Source organism: Acipenser ruthenus, chromosome 15, assembly GCF_902713425.1.
Source record: "Acipenser ruthenus chromosome 15, fAciRut3.2 maternal haplotype, whole genome shotgun sequence".
In the NCBI taxonomy this organism is placed as follows: domain Eukaryota; kingdom Metazoa; phylum Chordata; class Actinopteri; order Acipenseriformes; family Acipenseridae; genus Acipenser; species Acipenser ruthenus.
Genome location: NC_081203.1, coordinates 9818846 through 9843746, shown reverse-complemented (window position 1 = coordinate 9843746; position 24901 = coordinate 9818846). Strand labels below are relative to the sequence as shown.

At 40.6% G+C, this 24901-nt stretch overlaps 1 protein-coding gene across 2 annotated transcripts in view; it reads right to left on the bottom strand.

The window, feature by feature from the left end:
- The window catches only part of LOC117422607 (nuclear receptor subfamily 5 group A member 2-like), a 71388-nt gene that overhangs the window by 10460 nt on the left and 36027 nt on the right, over positions 1-24901 (bottom strand). For both annotated transcript variants that reach the window (XM_058987156.1, XM_058987155.1), the window contains exons 5-6: positions 22492-22611; positions 12021-12168 (exon numbers count right to left, since the gene is read on the bottom strand). In XM_058987156.1, the coding sequence (XP_058843139.1) occupies positions 12021-12168; positions 22492-22611 (268 nt within the window). The remainder of the gene's footprint in view (positions 1-12020; positions 12169-22491; positions 22612-24901) is intronic.

Below are 24901 nucleotides of genomic sequence, written 5' to 3'. Positions count from 1 at the left end.
AAGCTTAGAATTATATATTATATATGTGTGTTGCATATTGTGAAATCAGGAATTTCGTAAAATGCCTGAAAATAGTAGTTAGGCATTACGTGAAATGTCCCTGGTCATTTGGTATTATTAACTCACACATTTCTGCTGCATTTAGTTGTATCCAGTATAGTGTTAAGGTTGTTCCCACATCTTCCCGATCCCAAATTTAATAAAATAAATTGTATTATGCATCCATGAATTCTATTTTCTAAAAATAAAAAAATGTTTAAATGACAAAAATGCTTTGTATTGAGAATAAAAACCTTTCGAGAGAAGTTATCTCACCAGTTCAAGTGAATTGAAGTCTGATATAACTAGTGTTACAATAATATAATGCATAAAGTTGAAGTTTACTGCAATGCATGTACTGAGAGAGATGCCCCTTATGAACCTTCTGGTGTAAGAGACACATTCTGTGTAGTTTGGGACTATAAAGTTCATGCTGCCCAAACTGAGACCTTACACCCTGAGAGAAGCATCTCTCATTATAATCATTATAATCATGGGTTCACATGACTGGTGCGCAGGTACACCTGCGCACCAATAAAAAAACAAAAGCAGACTTCCATATTGTTTTTAACACGCACATGCGTACCATCAGCACATTTTTAACAGGAAAGCATTAGACAGAGAGGGTGCTCACTCTTACAAGGTCAAGCATATTATCTGGCTGTGATCCATACCTGCCTAACCTCCCCATTTTCTATTGAGTCTCAAGGTCTCTTGGATCCTTCAACGATCTCCGGGAAACTGAGCTTATTATCGCTGACCATAATTAAATACCAGTCCCCATATTTCACTTAAGGCTGGAGGGTGCTAGCATTGGCTGCTTCAAGGTTTTATAATAAAAACATGGAGAGCGGCAGGTGGAATCACTGTAGTTCATAATCATAACATCCATAATTTTCTTTTAATGGAGACTTGAAAAACCAGTAATAGCAGGGATTTAACGTTGCTCACGCTATATAAGAACATAAGAAAGTTTACAAACGATTCAGCCCATCTTGCTCGTTTGGTTGTTAGTAGCTTATTGATCCCAGAATCTCATCAAGCAGCTTCTTGAAGGATCCCAGGGTGTCATCTTCAACAACATTACTGGGGAGTTGGTTCCAGACTCCCACAATTCTCTGTGTGAAAAAGTGCCTCCTATTTTCTGTTCTGAATGCCCCTTTATCTAATCTCCATTTGTGACCCCTGGTCCTTGTTTCTTTTTTCAGGTCAAAAAAGTCCCTTGGGTCGACATTGTCTATACCTTTTAGAATTTTAAATGCTTGAATCAGATCACCGCTTAGTCTTCTTTTTTCAAGACTAAATAGATTCAGTTATTTGAGCCTGTCTGCATATGACATGCCTTTTAAACCCAGAATAATTCTGGATGAGATGAGGTCTTACTAATGCATTGTAAAGTTTTAACAATACTTCCCTTGATTTAAATTCAACACTTTTCACTATATATCCGAGCATCTTGTTGGCCTTTTTTATGGTTACCCCACATTGTCTAGATGAAGACATTTCTGAGTCAGTTACCCTGGCACTAAAATCTAGCAACACATTTGCACCCCTGGTCCTTGACATCTCAACTGTTTGAACTGTCAGAGGAGGAGGTGGAGATAGACAGTGACTTGGATAATGACCTCTAATTTTGGTGAGTACCAAACCATTTCTGCTGGTACTCATGTGAGAACCTAATGATAAAAGTTATGTGAACCCCTGATTATAATCTCTCATTATAATCATCTTTTATTATAAACCACAAGAAATGTAGTAAACATCCTGAAAAGATGACATTTTAAAAATTCATGGAATCAATGCTAACAAATTAACCTTTAATCGGTCAGAGTAACTGAATGCCCTTACGCCAGTCATTCCATGAAATGCAATTAAACTTTTAGGCATTTCATGGAATAACCAAGTGAAAGTCATTTCACAAAATGACCGAAAACCTTTTATGGTGTAATAGAATGCCCATAATGACAGGCATTTTGCGAAATAGGCAAATAGTATAATGGGATAGACCTATAAAATCAGTAGTTTTAGGCATTTTGCAAAATGCCTGATTTAACAATATGCCTGTAAAATAAGGGGGAAAGGAAAGCAAGTCTGTGTCTCATGATCGGGAACCTTGGTGACTGAAGGCTGGTCTTGATGACCCCTGAGCCTGACCCCCCACGATGCACTGAAGACGGTAGTGGTGCTGTATTCCAGACAGATAGGAACCAATAGAGGAAGGAGAAAGATGGTTATTGTCTCGGAGGTGAGCAATGAATGTCAGGATCCCAGTGTGGTTGAACTGCACCGGGATTATCTGCTGTTGAGCACAGAATCGAGAGTACACATTCTATGCAGTACGATATGATGAATTGGTAGCAGGAGCCAGGGCTACAGACATATAATCCTGAGTGTCTAGAAAGAGATGCATTTAATCCATGATTAATTGTTAGAACAGAGCAGGTTGCAGAGGGTGAGGGGCTGCGGCTGGCATGAGATGTGGAATCTGGAGACCCTCAATGATTTGACGTCTTAGTTGGGGTGATATGGAGTGGCTTCTGATGGCTGTTGTGGACCGCGCTGCAGCGGAAGCTGAGGCTAGATTGAAGTGCTGGGGACAGGTGGGGCTGCCGCTGCAGTGGGCTGCTTCTCTAGAGCATCAAGCCTGGCGTTGATGGTAGACAATGAATCCACCAGAGCCTATAGGAAGCCCTTGATGTCAGCAAATATCTCTTCATAGATACTGGCAGCCCTGGTGGATGCAGCCACTGATACCGATGAGGTGTCGCCCCGGGTCTCTGTAGCAGATGGCTGGTCTGGCTCCTGACTTGCCGAAGCTGCTGCTGCACTTGGATGTCTAGATGAGCAGACCGGGCAGCTAGAGGAGGGGGGAAGACCGGTTCGGCAGACATGACTTCGCAGAGCATGAGGAACATCGCACTCCTGTCCGATCCAGCTGGAATTGCCATATCCTTGTCCTCCAGAGATTTGGGCTTCACAACTCCAGTCAATCAGGAGTGCAGTTGCAGATTTAAACAATAAACTAAAGCAACTTTTGCATGCTGCAATAGTGAGCAGATCTGAAGAGGGAGCCAAGATCTGCTGTAGTGAGGAGTGATTAACAGTAGAGGGCAGGATCTGCAGAACAGTGCAGAGATCTGAGGAAGTAAACGATGGGCCTGGTGTAGAGAGCTGAGATCTGCTAAAGCGGTGCTCTGTAATAGTGCACGGTGGACTGCCATCGGTAGAGTGCGGTGGTCTGCTGCAGACAGCAGAGATCTTCTGAATGCGGTGGATATTGGTCTTGAGTGTTAAGGTGGTTTAGATGGAGCTGGAGATGGGGCTGCCTTTGGGCAGAAATGAAGAATGCATAGATCTGAGGCCGCTGCAGAACCTGTGAGGATGAAGAATGCGTTGCTCTGAGGCTGCTGCAAAATCTATTGATTTGGTCGGGAGCAGTCTGAGTGTATTGTCTATTGTGGGGTAGGAGGACACTTTGACTGAAGCGTTGATAATTGTAGGACGTGGTTTCCGTATCTGACTGGCAGCTCACGTTGATGAAATGATGACTTTGAAAGTTGAATAAAGTGCCTTGATGAAGTTGGTCGGTTTGGAGGAGCGGAGCCAGATGAGGGGACAGGAAGAGGTCGCAGGAATGGATGCCTGATGCAGAGAAGCTGGAAGTTAATGTCACGGTAGATTCTGAGCATCTCAGTAAGCTGATAAGCGTGTGGCTTCATGACCAGGTCCTCGAAGTGGGCGAACTGTATTTGAAAGTGTATCCATGAATATATTCATATTTATAAATATTTACAGTTACAGGCTAGCTGCTTTCTACATTTTTTTTAATGTAACAAAAAGCTAGCTGCTTATTAGTCAGTTAAAGATAACTAAACCTTTGTTAAAGATAACTAAACCTTGACCTTTGTGGCACAGGTCAGCCACAGCCTTGCATGCCGCAGCAGCAACCTTTCTATTGTTATTATCAGCTCTATTGATTCTCCAAACTGATTCCCTGCACCGATGAGCACTTCCGACTCAGCGATGCAGAGCACTGATGAATTTAACAACGCACCCGGAATGAATTGAAATTGAAGAATGTCAGTTAATATATGTAGGCAAAAGGTTGAGGCAGGAGGGGAACTCCCGAGAATCCCTCGGAGTGACAACGAACCGCAGGAATGGATAGAAAAGCTTGGAGTGTGCGAGCTCCGCAGCGATAGCAAACCAGCTTCAAATATATACAGGCTAACTTCACTATAACAAACCCTCATGGGACCTGGAGAAATGTTCATTATATCATGCTGTTCATTATAATAGGGTTTGGCATTTTTCTGTATCAGAATAATGAATCTCCCTCCTCTGTAACTCCCTCCTCCCTCCTCTGAATCTCCCTCCTCCCTCCTCTGTAACTCCCTCCTCCCTCCTCTGAATCTCCCTCCTCCCATCTCTGAAACTCCCTCCTCCCTCCTCTGAATCTCCCTCCTCCCTCCTCGACTCCCTCCTCTGTAACTCCCTCCTCCCTCCTCTGAATCTCCCTCCTCCCATCTCTGAAACTCCCTCCTCCCTCCTCTGAATCTCTCTCCTCCCTCCTCGACTCCCTCCTCTGTAACTCCCTCCTCCCTCCTCTGTAACTCCCTCCTCTCTCCTCTGACTCCCTTCTCTGTAACTCCCTCCTCCCTCCTCTGAATCTCCCTCCTCCCTCCTCTGTAACTCCCTCCTCCCTCCTCTGAATCTCCCTTCTCCCTCCTCTGAAACTCCCTCCTCTGTAACTCCCTCCTCCCTCCTCCTGACTCTCTCCTCTGTAACTCCCTCCTCCCTCCTCTGTAACTCCCTCCTCCCTCCTCTGAATCTCCCTCCTCCCTCCTCTGACTCCCTCCTCTGTAACTCCCTCCTCCCTCCTCTGTAACTACCTCCTCCCTCCTCTGTAACTCCCTCCTCCCTCCTCTGAATCTCCCTCCTCCCTCCTCTGAAACTCCCTCCTCCCTCCTCTGACTCCCCCCTCTGTAACTCCCTCCTCCCTCCTCTGTAACTCCCTCCTCCCTCCTCTGTAACTCCCTCCTCCCTAACTCCCTCCTCCCTCCTCTGACTCTCCCTCCTCCCTCCTCTGAAACTCCCTCCTCCCTCCTCTGACTCCCCCCTCTGTAACTCCCTCCTCCCTCCTCTGTAACTCCCTCCTCCCTAACTCCCTCCTCCCTCCTCTGACTCTCCCTCCTCCCTCCTCTGAAACTCCCTCCTCCCTCCTCTGTAACTCCCTCCTCCCTCCTCTGTAACTACCTCCTCCCTCCTCTGACTCCCTCCTCTGTAACTCCCTCCTCCCTCCTCTGTAACTACCTCCTCCTTCCTCTGAAACTCCCTCCTCCCTCCTCTGTAACTACCTCCTCCCTCCTCTGACTCCCTCCTCTGTAACTCCCTCCTCCCTCCTCTGTAACTCCCTCCTCCCTCCTGTGAATCTCCCTCCTCCCTCCTCTGTAACTCCCTCCTCCCTCCTCTGTGACTCCCTCCTCCCTCCTCTGAATCTCCCTCCTCCCTCCTCTGAAACTCCATCCTCCCTCCTCTGTAACTACCTCCTCCCTCCTCTGAATCTCCCTCCTCCCTCTAAAACTCCCTCCCCCTCCATCATGCTCCATGCTCCCTCCTCCTTCCCACATCATTTTTGCTTGTCTGAAGAGATCAGCCAATAAAGAACCGTTACGCGTTTTCATTGGTTAGATTAAATGCCAAAATGTCATATTACCTGGGAGACCAGCTACGTAATTGAATGTGGCGTAGCTAACTAAACATATTCAACGTTTGAGAGATGAAAAAAGTAATAATAATAATAATAATAATAATAATAATAATAATAATAATAATAATATCTAAAGCAGAATAATTCGTGCATGGTAATGATTGAAATTGTACATTTCAATGCAAGCAAAGCAAGCCCAATTCTTTTACTTAAACACAATAAAAAAAACGAAACACTCGACCCCTCCCTCTCCTACTCTCAGTACATCTCTACCCTGACACGCTCCTGTTGCTTCTTCCTCAACAACATACGCAGAATTCACCCCTTCCTCATCAACTGCTCCATGCAGCTCCTAGTTCAGGCCCTGGTACTGTCCCGCCTTGACTACTGCAACTCCCTTGTACTCGTAAAGGTATTTTTATTTGAAATCGTTCTTATCCATTTATTACTACTTGCTCTTAATGGAATTTACTCTTATCAGCAAATATTTTTACTAGAAGTTTAACTGTTCAAACGCAAAACGAAGGGCTTTCTGAGTTTTGGCTCGTGGACTATAGCTTTCTATGCAAACACAGACTGCACTCATTGCGTTGCATGCGCTCCAGTGCTGTATATTAAAATGGTGCTGCAGGGAATGAATTACGGAATGCTAAGAGGCTCAAGACAGAGGAGTGTGATTGAAGTAATTGACAGCCCTATTATGAATTTTACTATCTGCCCTGCAACATACAGTATTTGTCAATTTTTAACTAAATTTATAAAGCAATACAGTACATTAAATGAATATTACTGTTGCATTATTTTTTCCATGTGTGTCTCAATATATCGCTGCTATCATTATAAGCAGATTTATATTGGACCCTATGACCCGCTATAAAGTGAGGGGGTTGTGTATATCAATGAGGAATGGTCACACATGGTCACTGCCTCTATAAATAATTGGTATAAGCTTAGTGAATACAGTAATATTGTTCTTCTAGAATAATATACTGTATAGGTGGATAGATAAATAATAGCTAAGCCTGGGTGATGAACTCACCTGATACTGTGAAGAAGCACATTCACAGATTAATTGAATATTCTGAATAATCTTTTCCCTGCTCCAATGAATAAAGAAACTCTGTGACTCATTGAAAGAGACGCAGAAGCAGATGCACAGACAGAAAAGAAGAAGCGCCTCCTCACACATGCCTCAGATTACTCCCGGGCCTCCAAGTGCTCTTATCATGAAAGCACCTTTTGTTTGGGAGACGATGGCACTACATTGCAATCGCTTAAGGGAATGTGAGCTATACAAGCTCATTTTTCTCCCTTTTAGCTATAGCTGTAGTATGAATGCGAGTCAGAAAATCGAATGATAGGTCAATCCATTAAGCTTCTATTAGTGCCTATTGTAGAACAACGCTGACGTGTTTTCTTCATACACATTGCTTTTAGAGGAGCACTAATTTTAATTAAAACTCTTTACCTGCTCAATGAAGACATCTATTAGACAACAAATGGCACTCTTTTAACATATATAAATAAATAAAGGAATTGGTTTGCACTGAAGTACTCAATGTGAAAAATGTCAATAATCATGCCTTGTATTGTGCTGGAAGTAATCATGCCTTGTATTGTGTACACAAATGAAACAGCCTTTCTGTACAGCTGAGCCCACAACCCCTTCACCACACAACACTTCCATTTACCGGTTTCACTTGGAAAAAACAGAATAGCGTATTTTCTGGTCAAAACGACCTAAATATGTGAAAAGTTAATTTAGAAATGGATTTGTTTGGGAATTGGAATTTGAAAACAGATAATGAAGGAATGTAATTTATGTGGAAAGTGTACATGTGGAAGCTTTTCATGTCTTGTTTTTGTTTTTTTACTTAAAAAAAAAAAAAAAAAGGAATGTACCTCAATATTACTGTTTTTACCTTGTTTTCATAGCTTTTGTAATCCCTGTTTGTAATTTGCAATGTAATTAACCCTGACCTAGCTTGACGAGCGAGTATTGACGTTACTGCAGGGGTCTATTCAATTGATCTAAACAGTGGTGGATCTAAAAAACACCACCATTTTAACATCAAATTAGAACCAAACCTGTCCTTTTACTTACTTTGAAAAACAAACACACCGTAACAAGCCTCTTCCACGCTGTTTGATAAGTTGGGTTATCAGAGGGTTCTTGTAATGATTCAAACAGTGGCAGTGCTCAGAGCCGCCACCATTCCGATCAATGGAATAGACCACAGTGCCTTCATTATCTATGTAGTGATGCAAACAGGTAATGTACCATCTCTGTGGTGTGCAAGACACACTGAGAAAGCCCAAAGGATATACCATCAGCAGCTCTGATTTTGGCTGGGGGCCCTGCAAGGAGCACTGGATTGGTCTTTGAGAGGAACATCATCGGAGGATAGTTCAAAACAACACGCTTCAGGGATCCCTACTCGTCAGGAGACCAGCCAGATTGGTCCTTAATTCCAGGGTTCAGTATATTCCTAATATTAGGCAGGTGAATAGAGGCAATCTGACCCGCTGAGCTTCTGTCCGCTAGGTCTTGTAAGTTCGATGTTCAATTTGGGCATTTCAAATTGGGAAGAAATAACAGGAGTAAAAAGATACTGATGGAGAAAAAAATCATTTATTCAGATTTTACAAAAACCTTGTATGTTTTAGCGACAGTATATATTTTATTACTATAAACTTTTATAACTACTGTATGCAGTATGAACTTCAAAAACATTTTCTGTTATTTATTTATTTACGTATGCAGTATCAGCTATATTTAAATAAAATATATAAAGTCGTATTTACTATCCAACCTTACCTCGCCTGTTTTCTTGACTGATTCATATATTAAATATGTACTGCAGTCTCAGCCAGAGTTGAAAATGAAATGCCTCTCGGGAAGACTATTGTTACCTCCAGGGTGCCTGCGGCTTCGGGCACAAGAGTCTTCTCTCGGGTCAATCATTTTCCACTTTAGCCCTCCTCTCCAGTCCATATTTTCTCTCTCTCTCTCTCTCTCTCTCTCTCTCTCTCTCTCTCTCTCTCTCTCTCTCTCTCTCTCTCTCAGCTCAAAGAGCCAGCTGCCCAACATTTCGATATGTTGCACGTATCTTTCTCAAGGGAGCATGTGTTTGAATTTATAGGTTTTTGACGGCATGACAACTACTTGTTATTGTTTATATTCAAATCCATGATTTATTCTTACATGATGTAATGGTGTTCTATACATTGTGACATTATTTATTTATTTATTTATTTATTTATTTATTTATTTAAATGTTATATATTTATTGGAGTTAATTAGTTCATTCTTTTTTGTTGAGTCCTTGACTGGTGAAGTGCTGTACTGTTGGTTCATTAATTATTTTTATTTCTAATTAATGAAAGGTGGTTATGAATTATTTTATATAAAGTTGTTCCAGTTTCTCCAACATATTTTATTTCATAACATTTTTCACAGACTATTCCATAAACAACATTGCTATTTTTACAGTAGGTACTAGTTTTTAGTGGATATGTGTTGTTTTTATGTTTAATTATATTTTTGCTTTTGTAATACTTTTTTCAATTTTTGCAAGTGTTACTATGGGACTCTTTTGACTCCATTTTTATAATCTAGTAGATCATCTCTTTTTAGTTTATCCACTTTTCTTAACTCCATCTCTATAATTCTTTCTTTGTATCCTCTTTTTTAAGATTTGTTTTTAATACATTTCTTTGTTTTACATAGTCACTTTCTTTTGAGCATATTCTTCGTATTCTTATTCCTAGACGCTTTGGGATTGCCCTTTTAGTGTGTATTGGTTGTGCAGAGGACATGTGTAAATACTGGTGCATGTCAGTAGGTTTACAGAAGAGGTTAGTCTCAATTGAACCTTCTTCAAGTTCATTTGCCATTTTATGAAACTGGAAAAGAGATTCTTCTCCATGTGTCCAAACCCCCCAAAATATCATCTACAATAATAAAAAAAATATCATCTATATATATACACAAAGGATATGCCCTGAGTGAGGTCAAAAAGGTCAGGCTAACGAGAAAAAATGAACTCTGATATTTTCAGTTGTGCCATGGCATATTAGACTTCTACAATGCTGCAAATTAGTTGCTTTATGTATTTATTTCTTTACATTTTTTTCATTCTTCATTTTAAATTGGGACTCCCGTGTGTCCTTCCAAAATCTGCAGAGATCTATTTGTACATCAGTGCCTTACTATTGGTTGTATGACCGAAGGACCTTTCATTTCATTGGTTCTTTGTTTCCCGTGGGCGGGGTTGTGGGGATGGCATCTTTTTGAAGCTCAGTTGAGCTGCATCGGTTGAGCAGACAACATGTCCCGTACGAAGTGATGGATTTGCTCACCCAGGCCCAAATTATCTATAAAGACATAGCTCTGCCTCAGCAGCTACGTCATGTAACACTATTACCCCCAGGATCATGTTTTATTATGTCTATCCAGCAGGATAATGTGTTGTCATGTATCTTCATGCAACATTATTACCCCCAGGATCATGCTTTATTATGTCTATCCAGCAGGATAATGTGCTGGAGAATTCAAAGCTTGTTGAGACACAGACTCCGTGGCGGTGCCCATCGTGAGAAGCCTGCTGATACATTGGGTGATGGTCTGCTGCTGACGTACATTTGAGCAGGAGTAATCAGCCTGATTCCTGACTTCATGTCAACAGCGGTGTATTTATAAAGCTCTATCTGTAATTATGTTTCTATGTCTGACATATTATTGCAACAACATGCAGCTATTTTTATGATTCAGCTTATTATAAAATCATGGGAACTAATCAGTTTACAATAAATGATTATTAATTTATCAGCACGAATGAATTGATCGTGTATATTGTTTAATGCAAATAGCATGCATTTACGCTTCTGTGATAATACTTTTACATTTTGGATTTCATTGTTATGTCTAGTTGTAAAATATCCCAAATATATTAATATATAGCATATATACATTTTAGCTGTGGGCCCACAGGGAGGATAGTTTCCTGATCATGCTCTAGACCCCTACTGCTCTGCCACCTGGAGAGCCCAAGGAAGACTAGCCAGACTAGGCCTTGCCTTCAGCGGGCTCACCCACATACTGTAGAAGGTGTGCAGAAGTATAGAAGGAGAGCTTATGAACACACTTGATTAAAAAATAATAATAAATGATTGTATCTGTATATTGGTGTTTCTGGAAGGAAAATCCTTTTTTTCCACCTGTCCGCTGACTCTTGTTCCTCAGGGAGTTGCCTTGTTTTGTCTAAACCCCATTTCCACATAGGTTTTAGTATTTCTTACATATTTAAACCTATCCTCGTCTAATAGCATTAGTTAAAAGATCTTCATGAGAAGAAAATGAGGCCCAGTGATAATATTGCTAGTACTAAAAAGAGGCAAGGTAAAACCAAGTAAAGTAGACAAACATTTCGGCTAGTGCTTTGAAGTTATGGTAGGGACTAACAAGATACAAGAAAATACATCTGCATACCTTGGTTGCACTCCTTAAAAGGATTGTTACCAAACAAGCCTCTTGTTGAAAATATTATCGTTAAAAGGTGATTTTTCTTATTATACAAAAACTACACAAAAAAAGAAATGGAGAAAAGCGAGTTTGGATTGCTGATTAATGCACTTTGATATTTTAATATCTTCTTAAAATATAAATGATCCAAATTAATATTTTCTTCATCATCTGTTTAAGAAATAACAACAACTTTTAGTCTGATTTGGTATTTCTTACTGATGTGTTTCTTACATACACAGAGCAAGGTGTTGCAGGGGGGACTGCTTAATGGTTACACTCTGATGTGTTTCTTACATACACAGAGCAAGGTGTTGCAGGGGGGACTGCTTAATGGTTACACTCTGATGTGTTTCTTACACACACAGAGCAAGGTGTTGCAGGGGGACTGCTTAATGGTTACACTCTGTGTACCAGCTGTACTTGGAGATTAAAGGTGTTTAGGCGCTGTATTGGGGCCCCAGGGGTCTAAGTCACCAAGGTGTAATAACTAAATCACAAAATGATATACAATGTGAATCTAAACCACAGGAAGAATACATTCGTTAAGATAATCGTGATATTCACACCTGTACAAAGTTGCTCCTTAGGGTAAGATGTACTCAATACATGTATTAGCTTTATGTCCTTCAAGTTTTAAGTTCTATAAGACATGGAATTGAATTTAACCCCAATGAACAGCATGAATGGTCAGTTTTGCAGTAAGAAGTGTAAACAGTAAATTGTGTTGAATTCAACTGCACTCACCAGGATTGAAAAGGATGAGAAATTTGAAGCAGGCAATCTCCCTTCTGTCAGCCTGGAGGGTCTGTAACTTAGCGACTAACTCCTGTGCTCTCAGTACAAGGTTACTGAGAGTCACTCCAGCCTGGGCTGCTACTGCAGCTAGCTCAATCTAGAAAAAAACAAGACATTACAAAATACTTATTGCAGGAAGAACCTTTCATAGCATTATCATGCGGAAGCCAAAACATCAACTTTTTATTAGCATATTTGTGTATCAAACAAAATGCATAAATGTCACTTCTCTCGGGCTGCTATTTTTCAGTGTTTAATCAGAAACCCTCATTATATCTCTGGCTGTGTATTGAGTGCAGTCTTACGTATGTTTACCTATGGATTGGGGTGCAGGATAAACTACGGATGTAATCAGCTGGTTATTTTAGTATGACAGGGTCCTGCAGCCTGTAGTCATTCTGCTGTGTAATTCGTTACCAATGCCAAATCCTTTAAATACTGAAAAAAAATTTAATGATCCAAATTTCAAGGGCATTAATAAAAACTCTTCAGCTAATAACCTGCATCTTCTCTCTTATAAAAGGACGAGATCAGTTTAACATGCAAGGCAGCAACGTGTTTACACACCGTGTGGACGAGATCAGTTTAATATGCAAGGCAGCAACGTGTTTACACACCGTGTGGATGAGATCAGTTTAACATGCAAGGCAGCAACGTGTTTACACATCGTGTGGACGAGATCAGTTTAACATGCAAGGCAGCAACGTGTTTACACACCGTGTGGACGAGATCAGTTTAACATGCAAGGCAGCAACGTGTTTACACACCGTGTGGATGAGATCAGTTTAACATGCAAGGCAGCAACGTGTTTACACACCGTGTGGATGAGATCAGTTTAATATGCAAGGCAGCAACGTGTTTACACATCGTGTGGACGAGATCAGTTTAATATGCAAGGCAGCAACGTGCTTACACACCGTGTGGACGAGATCAGTTTAACATGCAAGGCAGCAACGTGTTTACACACCGTGTGGATGAGATCAGTTTAACATGCAAGGCAGCAACGTGTTTACACACCGTGTGGACGAGATCAGTTTAACATGCAAGGCAGCAACGTGTTTACACACCGTGTGGACGAGATCAGTTTAACATGCAAGGCAGCAACGTGTTTACACACCGTGTGGATGAGATCAGTTTAACATGCAAGGCAGCAACGTGCTTACACACCGTGTGGACGAGATCAGTTTAACATGCAAGGCAGCAACGTGCTTACACACCGTGTGGACGAGATCAGTTTAACATGCAAGGCAGCAACGTGTTTACACACCGTGTGGATGAGATCAGTTTAACATGCAAGGCAGCAACGTGTTTACACACCGTGTGGACGAGATCAGTTTAATATGCAAGGCAGCAACGTGTTTACACATCGTGTGGACGAGATCAGTTTAATATGCAAGGCAGCAACGTGTTTACACACCGTGTGGACGAGATCAGTTTAACATGCAAGGCAGCAACGTGTTTACACACCGTGTGGACGAGATCAGTTTAATATGCAAGGCAGCAACGTGTTTACACATCGTGTGGACGAGATCAGTTTAATATGCAAGGCAGCAACGTGTTTACACATCGTGTGGACGAGATCAGTTTAATATGCAAGGCAGCAACGTGCTTACACACCGTGTGGACGAGATCAGTAATCCTGGTCTGTGGGATTGCAGCCCATTCCTGGCACAGAACCTGTATCAGGGATGTACTGTCACAGAATCGATTGAGGAGAGCCCACACCTGCTCGATGGGGTTCATATCCAGTGATTTGTGATGCACTGTCTTTCCATCTTTGTGTTGCACGGACAATGTGAGCTGGGGCACCACCTTTCATAAAAATACTGCTCTCTTTGGATAGCTGACCGTTGGCATTGATAGGTAGAAGTCCCTCTTGGAGAATGTTGATGTATTGAGTAGAAGTTACAGTTCCTTCGCAGACCACTAGCTGTGACTGTCCACCGCCTGTGCAACGCCCATGCCATGGCCTGGCCAATCACCGGACATGAACCCCATTGAGCACGTGTGGACTCTCCTCGACCAATTCCCTGCAAAAGCGTCCTAGTAAACCCACTTCCTGAGACTCCCTAATACAGGTTCTGTGCCAGGAATGGGCTGCAATTCCCCAGATCAGGATTCCTGATCTTGTCCACACTGTGTAAGCATGATGCTGCCTTGCATGAGGCAAAGGGCTGCACCAGTAAGTATTAACCCCACTTATATTGTGCCAGCGCTATGTATGGTTCCAGAAAAAAACAGGTGCTCTTTCAAACTCGAGGTGTTCTTTCAAACTCGAGAGTCTCTGTATATGCAGTACAGTATATATTCAATTGACAATGTACTAAATGGACACAAATATATTGGTGAACTTTTTAGAGAATACAAAAAACGTTTGGAAAATCTTTTCGATGAGAAGCCTGTATCAATGTCTTTATTGGTTGATGTGGTTTGTAAGGTTTCTTATAAAGTAGGGATGGTGTTGGCTCCACCATAGGTGATAAGGTGTTAAGATCTCTTAATCAGTCCTACTGAGAAGAGGTTGAATGTGCCATGTTGGTCTGTCTGCACAGGTGTGAACAGATCAGTTACTGATAACGATTAGGACAGGACTGTATGTACTTGGATGAAGCAGGAAGATTATTTTGTTTAATGCAAGGCATAGATGTGCCTTTTAAAAATAAAAAGCTTGCACTAAATAATGATTTTGCAATCAAGTACAAATCTACATTATTATTAAAAAAATAATAATAATGCAGTTTGAAAGAGAATATGCCTTGAAAACAGGATTGGGTAATAAAAAAAAATCTCATGCATGACTAACTGAAATATAGAAAGGCTCTGGCTAGTGCTATAGATTCATACTATTCCAATTTAATTGAAAGAAATAAATACAATCCTTGATTTATTTTCACGTCTATAGATAAACTAGTAAAACCACCCCCTAATACTTCTACCCTTACCACTGGCTCTCCCCATAGCTGTTATGACTTTTTAATGTTTTTTCAAAATAAAATGCTAGATATTAGAAATAAAATCATACATACTCATCCTTTTATGGATTAACCTTGCTTAACTAATTTATTAGACCAGTTAAGGCTATGATGGAGTCTTTTTCAATGATTTCGTTAGAGGACCTGACCAAGCTAGTTCTGTATACGAGACCCACGACATGCTCTCTTGATCCCATCCCTTCTCAATTATTAATAGAAGTACTTTGTGTTCTCAATACATGCACACAAGACATTATAAATAAATCACTTGCCTCCAGCATAGCTCCTTTAGCACTCAAGGTAGTGGTGATAAAGCCATTACTTAAAAAAACAAACAAACAAGACCCTAAAGACCTCAATAACTTGAGGCCAATTTCCAATCTGCCATTTTTAGCAAAGGTTCTTGAGTGGATTGTTGTAAACCAAGTACAACATTTTTTTAGCTACCAACAGCATGTATGAGAAATTCCAGTCTGGATTTCGAGCTGCACATAGCACTGAGACATCCCTTGTCACAGTACTAAATGATCTGTTGATAAGCTCTGACTCTGGCTTTCCCTCCATTTTAATTCTCCTTGATCGAAGTGCTGCATTTGATACTGTTGACCACTTAATTTTATTGAATCGTCTTGGAAGCTTGGTAGGTCTCTCAGGTGATGTCCTGTCGTGGTTTAGGTCATACCTTTCCAACAGATTCCAGTATGTCTCCATTGGGGAGAATAAGGGTCAGCAGTGTGGAGTAGTGGTTAGGGCACTGGACTCTTGACCGGAGGGTTGTGGGTTCAATCCCCAGTGGAAGACACTGCTGTTGTACCCTTGAGCAAGGTACTTTACCTAGATTGCTCCAGTAAAAACCCAACTGTATAAATGGGCAATTGTACGTAAAAATAATGTGATAACTGTATAATGTGAAATAATGTATAATGTAATATCTTGTAACAATTGTAAGTCGCCCTGGATAAGGGCGTCTGCTAAGAAATGAATAATAATAATAATAATAAATTGGTATTATCTGAAGTTATCTGCAGTGTTCCTCAGGGTTCTATTTTAGGCCCCTTGTTATTTTCTTTGTATATGTTGCCATTAGGTGACATTATTCGCAGACATGGAGTTAGCTTCCAGTGTTACGCCGATGACACACAACTGTACTTGTCTGTAAATCCAGGCAGCCCCTCTACTGGGGCGCTATTAGTTACATGCCTTGCTCATATAAAGTGCTGGATGTCTCAAAATGTTTTAATGTTGAATTCAGACAAAACAGAGGTTATATTTTTGGGTAGTCAGAACTGTAGCCCGGTGGTAAAATACTAGTGGTATATACTACGTATATACAGAAATTCTGTATAGACTATATATGGATGGCTTTAGGACCTGTTTTCAGCAGAGTAGACTCAGAGGGAGGAGAGGTGTTCTCATGGTCAATGAGGCGTCGTGTGTTAAACTGATCTCCCGAGAGCCAATAGAAATCGTCCCTGCAAGAGTGGGAGGGAGTCTCAGGGAAAAGTTTTGAAAAAAAAGAGAATAGAGGGGAGTCTGAAAATAAAAATAAAAACGGGAGCTAGAATAGAACAGTACAGAGTAAGTGATTCAGCAGAGTAAAAGTGAGGATTTCTTAAGTCAGGAAATTCCTATAAACTTTAGTAGACAGTATTTCAGTTTAAACAAGTTTCAGAAGAGTATTCTGTTACTTCTGCTTTTAGAGAACTCTTTTGAGTTCACGTACCAAGCTCGTGTTTTATTTTAAGCAGCGTAGGTCTGTCACTTTACGTAGTCACTCAGTGCGAGTTATTTTCTTTAGGCATTTTATATACAGTCTTGTTAAAACAACATATTGTATTGCAAAGTTTAAGTTTATGCACCGTTAATACGTGCTCGAAATGAAAGTAAAGAGACAGTGACTAGATCGTAAAATAAACGAAGCAATTGAGAGGCAGCTGGACAGTGTTTCAGAAGGACCACGTTTCCAGATAGAGAGAGCGAGGTAGACTGCAGCGACAGAGATTTGCCGTGATCCAGAGACCGCAAGTAACCGAGAGCTACACCTGGGAGAAGCCTTTCAGAATTGTGAGTTTTTCCACAAAGTGTTTTCTTTTAAAATAGCAAGCGTAACTGTGTGTTCTCAATAAAGCTTGTGAAGGGGCCATTTTGTTTTATTTCTAGGCCACAACGTACCCGAGCCACGATTCAGGCCTGCAACAGTGTTTGTTTGTTCGTCTGTCTACATGTGTGTTACACGTGGGACTGGAGTGCCCTCCACTAGCGTTTATTTTGAATTGAATATAATAGAAGAGTACATTTGAGTTAAATACAACTGAAGCATAGAGCTTTTAGTTACTGTTTGGTGACTTAAAAGAAGTTACATTTTGGGGAAAGTATTTTGTTGTTGGAATTGTTTATATTGTATGTACAATTTATTTACCTGCAGTTCATTATATTAGTTTAACTTGAATCCCCATTTATAAAGATTATTTTTATATAAAATTCAGTGCTGTGTGTGAGTGTGATTTTATTAGTTGTATATTGCTCTTGCTTAATTTGCATTTGTTATATGGTTGAATATAAGTTCCTGTGGACGCGTGCCAATAATAGGGAAACCACGTGACCATCAGGTGGCGGCATCGCTAAAGAAGAAAAGTAAGTGTGATTAGTTTAAGTCTGGTAACAGTGTGCAAAAACAAAAGGACCATTGGTTCTGGGATAATAGATAAGAATCCAGGGCCCTTACTGTTAGGTGCAAGGCCTATTTGTGTAGGGGTAAGTGGGACAAGTGTTACAGAACCAAATAAAAAACACTGAGTTAGGGTTCAGCAGTTTGTCATCAAATCTGAAACTGGACATGAGGAATTTGGGGGTCACCTTTGATCCAAATGTATCATTCGAGCCTCATTAAAAAAATGACAAAAGTCTATTTTTATCATTTGAGGAATATAGCCAAACTTAGACCCATTCTCTGTGTACCGGACTCTGAAAAGCTAATGCATGCCTTTGTTTCAACCTGAATAGATGATTGTAATGTTTACTGGTATTCCTAAATGTGTGCTGTCTCACAGTTAGTTCAAAACACTGCTGCCAGAATTCTAACTACAACCAAAAAAAAATAAATGAGCATATTACCCCTGCCTTAGCTTCTTTGCACTGGCTCCCTGTGCATTTTAGAATTGATTATAAGATGTTGCTTTTAACTTATAAAGCCCTAAATAGATTAGCACCAAGTTATTTACAGGAATTGTTGACCCCTTACAATCCAATTCGTACTCTAAGATCGCAGGATGTGGGCTGTTGGTTGTTCTGAGAGTGAATAAAGATGGTGCGGGAGGGAGGGCCTTCTCTTGTAAAGCCCCAGTGTTGTGGCATGCTCTACCATCTTCAGTCAAAAAAGCAGTGACTCCCTACTTTTAAAACAACACTGAAAACTTAATTTTTATAAAAATTGCTTTTTTTTTTTTACCATAATTTTAGCACTGACTGTTTTATCTTTTGAACTGTTTTATAGGAATTATCTTTGCCTTTTAAATTTTGCATAATATTGTAAAATGTTGTAAAGCACCTTGAGGTCCTTGTGATGAAAGGCGCTATATAAATGCAAATATATAAATAAGTAATTGATTTCTCATGCAAACGGCTTTCCTGAAATGTATTCTATAATATATACAAGCTCCCTGTTGCAAATTAGTTTGGGCAAGACAGCTAAGATTGGCAGCTGTGTCAGAGGAACTACATTGTATCTGAAAATGTGTTTGAACAGTCAAAAGTTTTGTTTCGTAGTAGAATAATAATCCAGAAGAGTTGTTTACTGGTACATTTTTAGCATCTTTTATGGTGTCCAGGAGCTCTTTTTCTAGTTTTAAGTTATGTGTTTGGTTGACTGGTCAGTTTGGACGTGTGGGGTCAAATGGGCAACAAACCAGCACAGCTTTTAAAATTTTTAAAAGTGACCAAACTATGTAGTCGGACTGGGCCGGTTTGCCAAATTTGTTCTGTTCTCACACCGAATTCCGTAAATAAAGCCCGCTGTGTTGACTTTCGTATGGGAAAGCGCAGCCCTTCACAGAAATAAAAGGGCCTTTTTACTTTCTCCTCTAACCTGGGCATCTGCGCTCTGTGGAACATTTGGGGCTATCTACAAATCACTGTTTCTTCCCTCGCACAAAAACAACTCCAAAAAGAGGCAAACAAACAGCAAGCATCTGCACGGGTCACTCTCTGGTCACGAAAAGGAGACATTTTGCCAAAAAAATGACATCCTTAAAAAAAACTTTAAAAACAAAATAACAGCATTTCTTTCAGGTGTCCTAATATTATATTATGTACATTCACAGACAAAAGTATTGGCACTGTACAATATAAGATAATTCAAGAAAACATGTTAAATACAAGCATTTAGTGAACATTAGCCACTAATTAATATGACAGACCAAAATACACGTTTCCTGGTAGTTTAACAAACAATCTTTATAAAAAAACAAAAGCACTTGAGCTATTTCAAATAGTTGTTCATGACAACAGTATTGGCACCTTTACATTAAAAGTCTGTAGAAATGTAATATAACTAATATATTCATACACAGTAACTAAGCTGCATTATAATGTAAATAGCCAGAAAAAGGGGTAGTTATTTCCAGCAGAGTTAGATTAACTTCTGAGAAAAGCACTCGTAGTAAACTACAACAAAGGAAACAGCTACAGAACAGTATTGAAGAAATCCACAATCTGAGCAATAATCAATAAGTAAAACAGAACAAATTAAACTGAAATGCTTGAAAGAAGAGTCCAAGGAAAATTACACATACAGCAGGTAGGAGAATCATCCAAGCAGCACAAAAGAACTGTACAAAGGCACCTGTAAAGACTAATAGGTTTATTGATTGTTAGAGGCTTCCCCCCTCTTCTAAACTGAGCTCATTAATATGCACGTGGAATGCAATGAGGCAATTGCCACTGAGGCAGCTACTTAAAGCAGCTGCAGTGAAGTGAAACAAGGAACGGAGAGGAACGGAGAGGAGCGAGAGGAACGGAGAGGAGCGAGAGGAACGGAGAGGAGCGAGAGGAACGGAGAGGAACGGAGAGGAGCGAGAGGAACGGAGAGGAGCGAGAGGAACGGAGAGGAGCGAGAGGAACTGAGAGGAGCGAGAGGAACGGAGAGGAGCGAGCTCATTTGCGTGCGGGTGCTGTGAGTCGGTGCAGGATTGTAGAACTCCAGAGTGGGAGCCAGCAGCACTTTCTGCCTGAGGGACAGTGAGACCGAGGTTATGAACAGTGCAGAGTTACTTGACTTCTTCAGCAGTGACGTGAGGTTGCTGGTCGCTGAGCGAAGAGCCAGGCTGTGGGAACTATTGGTAAATTGAAACGGTCAGTGACTTTTCTGAATTTGACTCACATGGGCAAGAGAAAGGGGTTCCTCCCCCTTGCCTGTTTTAGATTCTACTCCTCTCCTCACTGTTTTATTTGGCCTTATTTATAGGAACTTTTATTACAAGACTGGTGTATTTGAATCTATTGAAAAGTTATACAGTGCTTTGTATTGGTCTTATTGAATTCATTGTAATCGTTGCCAGTCATTACTTTTCTTGTATTCTTTTAATGTTTGTTTGGATGTTTAGGAAAGGGGGTTTGCTTTTAAACTGGGGTGGGTGTGTGTGGGCTCCTCTGGGGTTCTTTAGGGGCAGTTGGCACAGACTAATTGTGGTCCCTGCCTATTTTACTTTGGATGATTATTTAATAGAGATTTGGGATTCTTTATATTTATTTTGAATTACCCTGTGCGGCACTTTAATGCAAGTTTGTTTGTGTTATTGATTTATTTTATTCATGTATAATATTCTTTGTTTTAGTCTGTCCCTTTTTGAACATACACATTTGGTCTGGGCCGGCTGCTGCAGGGGTACCTGGGGCTGCCCCTCATATGCCCTGCACAGGGTGTGTGTATGTGTATGCATGTTCTTTAATTGATTAAATAAATGGCTATTTTTCAGCTGCTCTCTGGAGTGCCTATTTTCTTCCACCCCATTTTTCATGTATAGCTCTGTTTATGGACTTATTACCACACCTTCCTGGTTATCAAAGCTGGTGGCAGCTCTCACTGTACCAGGTTCACATACCCATACAAAATCCAGTGAGTCTGTAGTTTAGACGGCTGCACCTGCCCTCTGCACTGTAACCAGTATTGGGAGCATTGGTTTGTTACACACCTGAACACAGAAGAGTTGTAAGTACTTAGACCTCGCTGCAAACTGCTTTTAAAGAAAATTCATAAAGCAAACTGTCTAAAATTTGCCACGAAATATGAACAGGAATTTCACCCCCAAAACAGAAAAAAGTGAAAGCCTTCAATGAAGAAAACCTTGCACATGCAATTAAACATGGAGGTGGTTTGATCATGACATGGGATGTTTTAGCAGTTCAGGGACTGGAGACATTGATGTGATTGAAGATCGAATGAATGCAGCCATGGATCAAAACATTCTACAAAGTACAATGATACCATCTGCTCGTAGGCTGATTGGCCGACAGTTTATCTTCCAATACGACAGTGGTACTCTGGCCCTCAAGATCTATTCCAGTCCTGGTCTTTATTCCAACCAGGTCCTAAATTAGTTAATTGCCTCTTAGCAGCTTCAATTAACTACATTAGAACCTGCTTGGAGTAAAAACCTGGATTGGATTAGATCTCGAGGACCAGAGTTGAATACCACTGCAATATGACAATGACCCAAAGAAAGCAAAGATAAAAGTTCTAGAAATTGTGTATTTTGTTTTTTGTTTTATTAAAAAGTGGTTAAAGTTTACTAAATGCTTGTCTTTAATCTATTACCTTGAAATATGGTATAATAAGTGTAGGGTGCCAATACTTTTGTCTGTGACTTTAGATATTAACAGAATACAAAGGAGCTTCCCTTAACTTGTTTAACTCAGCTTAGATGTGTCCATTTTAACTTATTTTCCAGTACAAGACTCTGAAACCATGAAATGAGTTACCTTAGGCTGGCTTAAGTTACTTACCCAAGGATTCCATTTTATAATTAACTCAGGCCTACCATATTATTTCAGGCTGTAAATACTCAGGATCTGGTAATGGCTTTGTTACCAAACACGGTACCGCAAAAGTCAAGATGCGTCAAAATCAATGCAATCATTTTTCTTGGATTATTGTATATTAGAAAACTATTACTAGCCATTCTAACCTGAAACCAGGAAATAATGTAGAGGTAAAAAGGTGGTGGTGTTCAAGCCAGGCCACATGATACCTCTTAGCAGGTTGTGCTTTTGAGTTTACTTTCTCTCAAACCTCATGACCGGACTCACCATGGGGGTTGGCTGTTGAACTCTCACCAAAACCAAGCATGTCAAAATGTTGTGATACATGCTTATGTCAACTGTTTTTAATTTCTAATAAAAAACGTTGTTTAAAGAGTAAGCGTGGTCCTGACTGACGAGGCTGCTCTTCTTACCTCTTGGCCTGTCACAAGGAGAATACTGCTTTCCTTGCCGTGCTGCACTTGTCTGAAGATGTGGTCCAGCACTAGCAGCTCACTCCAGCAGTTATGCAGCAGCTTCATTTGATCTCCTACCTGCGGGAAAATACAAAATCACTCAACCATCACATATACACCTTGGTCTGAATGAACAGAAACTGAAAATCCTTCACCTGCATTTTACCTGATCCACCACCGTTTTGATCGATTGATAAGACTCCAGGTTACTTCTCTGAATCAATGAACATACCAGTACAGTATTTGACATTTCCTTCCAATGAATCACACAGGATTTCTGTCTTTTCCTTGGGTGGAGGAGCAAGGGTGGCTTTACAGTGACCCCCAGTACAACCACTGGGATTCAAACACTATTCATGTAACATTAACTAACATTATTCCGAACTACACAGTCCAGCAAATTTCCCAGTTTCATACAGCATGCATGTTGCACATAAACCTAAACCAAACAAGTTACAGTACAGCAGTCATTTGACCCTTCTCCCCTGTCCATACTGCAGAGCAGTATCATAGCAATGCTTTATTAACCTCTCGCTCTCTCAGACTGAGCCACACTGTACATAGCAATGCTTTATTAACCTCTCGCTCTCTCAGACTGAGCAGCACTGTACATAGCAATGCTTTATTAACCTCTCGCTCTCAGACTGAGCCGCACTGTATATAGCAATGCTTTATTAACCTCTCGCTCTCTCAGACTGAGCCACACTGTACATAGCAATGCTTTATTAACCTCTCGCTCTCTCAGACTGAGCAGCACTGTACATAGCAATGCTTTATTAACCTCTCGCTCTCTCAGACTGAGCAGCACTGTACATAGCAATGCTTTATTAACCTCGCTCTCTCAGACTGAGCCGCACTGTACATAGCAATGCTTTATTAACCTCTCGCTCTCAGACTGAGCCGCACTGTATATAGCAATGCTTTATTAACCTCTCGCTCTCTCAGATTGAGCAGCACTGTACATAGCAATGCTTTATTAACCTCTCGCTCTCTCAGACTGAGCAGCACTGTACATAGCAATGCTTTATTAACCTCTCGCTCTCTCAGACTGAGCCACACTGTACATAGCAATGCTTTATTAACCTCTCGCTCTCTCAGACTGAGCAGCACTGTACATAGCAATGCGTTATTAACCTCTCACTCTCTCAGACTGAGCAGCACTGTACATAGCAATGCTTTATTAACCTCGCTCTCTCAGACTGAGCCGCACTGTACATAGCAATGCTTTATTAACCTCTCGCTCTCAGACTGAGCCGCACTGTACATAGCAATGCTTTATTAACCTCTCGCTCTCTCAGATTGAGCAGCACTGTACATAGCAATGCTTTATTAACCTCTCGCTCTCTCAGACTGAGCAGCACTGTACATAGCAATGCTTTATTAACCTCTCGCTCTGACTGAGCAGCACTGTACATAGCAATGCTTTATTAACCTCTCGCTCTCTCAGACTGAGCCGCACTGTACATAGCAATGCTTTATTAACCTCTCGCTCTCTCAGACTGAGCCGCACTGTACATAGCAATGCTTTATTAACCTCTCGCTCTCAGACTGAGCAGCACTGTACATAGCAATGCTTTATTAACCTCTCGCTCTCTCAGACTGAGCCACACTGTACCAGCCAGTCCACAACAATCAACATATTAAAGCAGGTGTCACAGATACATCTTAAAGGGTTTGTGCTAATTGATATTTACTTACTTTGTAATATTTTAAAGGATCAGATCACAGAAATATGAATAATCCTAAAAGTTAAGAGTATGATTTTAAAGTGTAAAGGCTACTGGAAGCCCACAGCATTTGGCTTGCGTAGAAGTGTTGGTTAGATTTGACACAGGGTAATAGAAATGTAAGCTGAAAGAAGCAAACAAGGAATTGCAAAAGTCAATTTGAGAGGAGACAAAAACCAAAACCTTCTATATGATTGAAAATATCTGAAATACACAGACACTGTTTAAGAACCACACAAAAGACACGATCTGCAGCTTCCTTTTGCACTGGAGAAATGGCGCGTTAAACAAAGCTAACAAAGCACGCATTTCACTCTGCTCTCCTTTCTAATCTGAGCTCTCAGCCCCTTGCCTGATGTGTTTTTCATTATTGACGCTGAATACAGCATTGTGAAGTTCTGATAGTTAGACAAACATTTGCTTCGTTCTCTTGGCAGCTGAAGAGATATTGTGTTTTTTATTTTCTTTTTACAATCTTCATCAGCCTCCCACTATTACTTGATAATGACTGAATAGACTTCCTGGATTGTATTTATTTTGGTACCTCCTCTATATTTCTCATGTATTTTTGTTGGTACCCTGCTCTATATTTCTCATGTATTTTTGTTGGTACCCGCTCTATATTTCTCATGTATTTTTGT